General features: G+C 33.5%; 1 protein-coding gene across 1 annotated transcript; it reads right to left on the bottom strand.

Moving 5' to 3' along the window:
• Positions 1 to 291: 291 nt before the first annotated feature.
• On the bottom strand, positions 292 to 3,194 carry LOC110689997 (protein TIFY 6B-like). The gene is made up of 6 exons (XM_021866818.1): positions 2,919 to 3,194; positions 2,553 to 2,779; positions 2,374 to 2,464; positions 1,967 to 2,297; positions 1,724 to 1,781; positions 292 to 868 (listed from the first exon to the last, which is right to left on the bottom strand). Exons 1-6 carry the CDS (start codon positions 3,027 to 3,029, stop codon positions 733 to 735), a joined length of 954 nt encoding a protein of 317 aa, XP_021722510.1. The 5' UTR covers positions 3,030 to 3,194; the 3' UTR covers positions 292 to 732.
• Positions 3,195 to 6,197: the final 3,003 nt, after the last annotated feature.

Below are 6,197 nucleotides of genomic sequence, written 5' to 3'. Positions count from 1 at the left end.
GGGTCGGCTACATAAACCAAAAGTGATTATTTCATATATTCACCCAAAAAATCTCCCTCCTCCATATCTTACAATCAAATACCTCATTCTCATGCAAATCGATTTTTTTCATTTAATAAGAGTATGAAAACAAAATCACTTACGAAAACCAAAATAAATACGTTTAAATTTTTTCTACAAAAATAAACAAATATTTAAGGAAACTTGAGACAAATAATTGCCAAATTAGATGGTGAAATCAAGAAAATTTGATAAGAATAAAAAGTTTAACCTATTACAATGAATGAATATATGAAAGTTGAAATATATGGTTTTTTACTTTAATGTATACATCGCGTGCATCCGAAACTAAGCTTGTATACAAAACCCAACCTCTAATATTTATATTGATTTTTGCATCTGTGAGCTTTAAATCGATGGATTACAATTTGAAGCAACCATTTCCTAGTCAATTTGTATTTTTTCCTCTTGAAGTTAATCACTTGTCACGGGGGTTATTTGCAACGAACGTTACCTGTAGTGACGAGTAAGGAGTAACCTCTTGCATTAGCTTAATGACACCATTTTTATCTTGTTATTTAAAGTACTGAATGAACAGAAAGCAAGCATATTAAAATTGCAACAAACTCCAAGTCAAAAGAATAAATATAGATCATATCTGAATTCATTGAATATGATCATCCTGATAACAGGTAGAATATATATCCAAAACAATCCTACTGCTAGAGTTCATCAGAGAATCTCTACAACACTAGCTGGTAGGGGACTAGACGAGGCAGATTTCGTTGCTAAATTTGATCCACCAGGCTCTTTAGTGCTGCATCCGAAAGCAGTTTTGTTGACAACATAAGGAGATGCAGCAGTTACCCTGTAAAACAAATATGTCGATTGTAAACAAGTATTACAGTGCATCAAAAACTGATATCCTTTGAAGTGAACTGATATCAAATGTTTCTAAACTGATATCAAATGTTTTTAAACTGATATCAAATGTTTCTAAATTGATATGTTGATCGTTGAAATAAATGGAACTGATATCCTTTGAAGTGAACTGTCAAGTATCCATACCCAAGCCAAAATGCAAAGATCTGACATTACACTTGAAGCGAAATGAGTTGTCCATTAGTCCACATAACAAAGGTATCAAGTATTAGAACAATAGTTTGTTGACTCCAAGGGCTATCATTCTATGGTAATCAGGATACTTAAAGTCGCGAACCTATGATTTTTAAGAATAGAGTATGGCAAGACTGCTAGTAAGAAATGATGCAGCCATGGACTGTAGACCAATGTGACCAAGTCACAAAACTTAAAGAGGTTCCACATAAACTGACTTTTACAAGTTCGGATTATAGTTACAACTTCAAGGAGCGTTATCCAGCCTTATGCTATAACCTCAATAGGAGTCCACAACTCCACACCAACAACGGCTTAATACGCTATGCTATACGATAATACGGAATCCTACAGGTTAGAGTACTCTTTCCAAGACAAGTCAAGAAGACAAGTGTGGAAAGCACATAAGTTTCTGAAAGTTTTAGGCCATAATCCTATACATTTAGATCTTAAAGAGAGTATTTACTACTTGGTAAAGAAACAAACCGGACTAGGGATTATAACCACATTTTGCACCTAATCCACAGAATTTGTCAGAACTTACACAGATTAGAGCATCAACTTCAGGAAAAAAAAAAAAAAGTCGCAAATTAAAAGAACTGCTCACCTCTCTTTTCGTTTCTCCAAGAATCTTGTAAGAGATGCTTTCCGAGCCTGAGGCACAGCTGCAGTAATTCACGATTTATGTAATTAGTTAGACTTAATCTTTATATCAAGATGAAATGAACGGTTGTAAAAATCAAAGCTCTGACAGAAGAAATACTTAAATACATTAAGAATTAAGAATAAGCCACAACAATGTGATACAGAAATAATCCACAGGAGTTTAAATCTTTGATTGGGAATATACCTGATAAAACTGATTTTACACCAGCTCCGACAGAGGCACCTGATTTAGGAGGTTCAGGGCACTTAACGTGAGCAGGAGGGGCCATAACCGGTTTAATTGGAGTCGCTTCAACTGCACTACTGGTTGCTACTGCAGGAAGAGAACTGATAGGAGGGGGCAAAGAAATAGTGCTTAATAGTCCTGCGGACTGATTTGGAATAGCAGCGTCGTTTGCTAGCAGTCTTTGCATTGGTACTGATGGCTGCACTTTAGGTAGAGACGGGATTGCAGCAGGCGAGGAAGTTGGATTTTTTGATTCACCATTCCCGGCTAATAACATTATGGCTTGAGCCTAATTAAAGACACACAATGTCAGAGATACCAGGAAGAAGAAACTGATGAGACTGAGTAAACAGAATAAACAATACCTTCTCAGGAGAAACGTTATCGTAGACACAAACTGATCCATTATAGAAGAGGGTCAACTGGCAGGAACCGATAGCAATACTCGAAGAACTCCTGCAGAACACATTATTAGACACTTATTTCCTATGAAAAAAAAACTGTAATAAGATGCAGTAGTGCAAAACAGACTTCCATAACTTACTTCAGATCAGTAGAGCCAACGACAGGACCATTTGGAGGCGTAACAGAAATATTTGTCACGGTACCAGAACCTATTGTGGCGGGAACGATTTGATTTGATTGACCAGTAACAGGATGGATTTTGACTTCAGAGGACTGATTTAATGAAAGTACATCTTTAGGCTGCCAATGATGATGACCTGTAATAGGATATTGACTTCCCCCTTGAATATCCAATCCCAACTTTCTCTGCAAAAACACATCTTACAGCATCAGATAACTATCTGAAATGACATATTTTTTCTGTTACATACGATGTATATCAACATCAACGCTACCCCAATGCCTCTAAAGAGACTCATGCCACGACCGGTGTTAAGGGACAAACCTGTGAAAAGGCTGGTGGGTATTGCTTATGAGCTCCATCTTGATCTTGAGCAGACTTAAAGGAAAGAAATTGGGAAGTTGAGAAAGACCATTGCAAATTAGATTTTCTCATTGTTACTTGCAAAGAAAATCACAAAACAGGATATTTTATTTCTCCTTGAATAAATTTCATACACATTAATTCAGCTTATTTAACTCCTGTAATTAGAAGCTAAAAACTATATGTATATATGCTAAAAAAGCACCAGATTCATTGATGGCCCCCCTTAAACTCAAAAGAATAAGCCAAATTTGGGGAATATGTAATTAATTTAATAAAACAAAGTCATATTATTGCTGTAAAATATATTAAAAACTCAAACAATGGGGAATAAAGAAATCAATCCATAATATTAAAATAAAGGAGCATTAACCATGTATTAATAAGTACATTATACAACCATGCATCCGACTAATAAGCATCCAATGCACTCTATTCTATGTGCTATAAATTAAATAGTTTAATAATAATGTTAGGAAATAAAATAATAATCCATGATCTAGTAATGTGTACGAATAAAATAGAATCATATAAACGAGAAGCTTCATGCATCCATTGACTAGATGAAAGAGTTGAAATGGTGAAAAATGAGCTGTAATTCAAAAAAGTCAGTTTAATCAACTCAATATTGTAATGCACATTGTACAGTACTACACATCTGATCTCTGCAAAGGTCCACGTGATGCACGACTTTGAAATTTTTGTAATCATCTTTTCAATTAATTCATAGGTCATAGGACCAAGTTTATTTGATAGTGTTTAGTAAATTAATTTGTAGTACAGCCAGTCTTGGGTGACATTATTTGTAATAACACCACCATTTTCGGATTCCGTCCCTCGATAGTTAATTGTTACTCCCTTCGATTTCTTTAAGTGTAATACTAGCACTTTTCACACATGTCGATGTTAGTAAATCAACCCAACTAAAAGTTTAAACTAATGGTTGAATCCTAGATTGATTTATACGCTGTCCCGTCACATGGGAGTCCGTTGGGTTTGAAATGTGGATGTCGCTTGTAACTCTCATACTGAGTGCGAAATAAATTCCACTTGTAAGGAGAGGTGTATAAGGTTTGCACTTTGCCCTTTTGTCAAGCTAACTCTAATACCATGTTAATGGATCAATTCAACTAAGAATTAAGTTAATTGTTAAAACTCAAAATTGATTTATATACTTTATTAGTCGAGAGTTCGAGACTGTATCATGTCAATTACAATTCACGCACCTGATCACTACAAGTGCATGTCGGTAAATTTGTTCGACCATTAATTTATGTTAAAAATAGATTATAATTTGATATTATGAAGATACAACATACATCTTTGACTGATCTAATAACAACATATTTTATAATAACAATAATTTTTTGTATGAGTAAAACAAATTAAATTATGAGTAACAGTCAAAACTAATGTGTAAAAGTGCAAAGAAAGCTAGTGTGTCATTAAAAAAAAAAAAAAAAAAAAAATAAAAAATAAAAAAAAAAATAAAAAAAATATATTAAAAGAACGGAGGAAATACATGGACTGGGTAATCTCGAAGACTGTTTGGTGTATTGTACACTACTCATTGATGCATAATATGTAATCATGTACCACAACCACCCCAGTCCCCAAATGAATGATAGAATACTGAGTAAAATTCTGCTTATGAAGATTTAAGTTTTGAATCTTGTCAGATGAGATTATTTGGGGTGAAGACCCCTTGCACTCCTTGCACTAATACTGAACAAAAAATTGTAAGGATTATTGAGATATGTTATGGTCCTTACCACTTTTTAGTGTTTTTTTAAAAAATAATATAGGTAGTAAAATATTACGTGATTTACTAGTAAAAGTATCCATCTCAAAATCTTTCCTGTAATCTTTTGGATTAATTATAAAGGGTAGAACTTCCAATGAAGAGAATGTGAGATAAAAGTTAATTGTGCAATGTATAAACTATATTAAGATAAGTAAAATTAAGAAAAACTAATAATAAAATAGTAAAACCTAAATAAAATGTAAAGCATATAATGCTCCTAAATTTTCTATCACTATTTATTTAGGATGAGTTTTTCCTATATAAACTGTAATTGATATCATTTTCAATATAAGAGAATATAATAAAAGAAAACATATTCTTCGGTATTATTTCATTTTCAAGAATAAATATAAGTAGGTGTGGCAGCTCTACTCGTTTCTCATATAGTTTATAAATATTACTTATTAATCTGATCCAATCACCCATTATACTTCCGCTGTCTCCAACAAATTTGGTATCAGAGCCGGAATAATTATATCATGGCTTCCAGTACATCAACACCATTTTTCTCTTATTCCCAACCGACACTTCCTATCTTTGATGGAGAACATTATGACTATTGGAGTAGTCAAATGCAAACATTCTTTATATCCCAATATTTATGGGAGCTCGTGGAAGGAGGCTATGAAGACCTTCCAGAAAATCCTAATGAAGCACAACAAAAACTACACAAGGAAAACAAGAAAAAAGATGCACTTGCTTTACGATATATTCATGCAGCCATGAGTAAAACTATATTTCCCCGCTTATATGGATTGAAAAAATCCAAAGAAGCTTGGGATACATTAAAACAAGGATTTCTAGGAAATGAAAAAGTTGTTGCTGTTAGATTACAAAATCTATGGAGAGATTTTGATAACCTGGAAATGCAAAAGACAAAAAATATCCAAGTTTATTTTTCACGAGTCACGGAAATAGTTAATCAAATAAGAAGTCTCGGTGATACATTAGAAGAAAAAAGAGTTGTTCGAAAAGTATTAAGAAGTATGACATAAAAATATAATTCTGCCACATTTATAATAGAAGAGTCTAAGGACTTGTCAACTCTCACAATGCATGAGTTGATGGGATCTTTGGAATCACATGATCAAAAATTGAAAAGAAATGCAAATACCGATCAACTTGTAGATCAAGCGTTTCAATCCCAACTTAACATATCAAACAAACAATATCAAGGAGAGTCAGAGAAAAGAGGGGGAAACCAAAGAGGACATCAATATGGTAGAGGCCGTGGTACCCAAAATTTTAGCCGTGGCCGAGGACAAAGTAGAGGAAGAGGTCGCGGACAATATCAAAATTATCAACAAAGGTCAAATAATTCTTGTCGTATTTGTGGTAAGTCTAACCATCAATCATCTGAATGTTATTTTAAATGTAAGAGATGTCGTAATTCAAATCATTCTCAAAAAGATTGTTGGCATCAAAATGGAAATAAT

Source organism: Chenopodium quinoa, unplaced genomic scaffold, assembly GCF_001683475.1.
Source record: "Chenopodium quinoa cultivar QQ74 unplaced genomic scaffold, ASM168347v1, whole genome shotgun sequence".
Classification (NCBI taxonomy): domain Eukaryota; kingdom Viridiplantae; phylum Streptophyta; class Magnoliopsida; order Caryophyllales; family Amaranthaceae; genus Chenopodium; species Chenopodium quinoa.
This window is presented reverse-complemented; position numbering and strand designations above follow the sequence as displayed.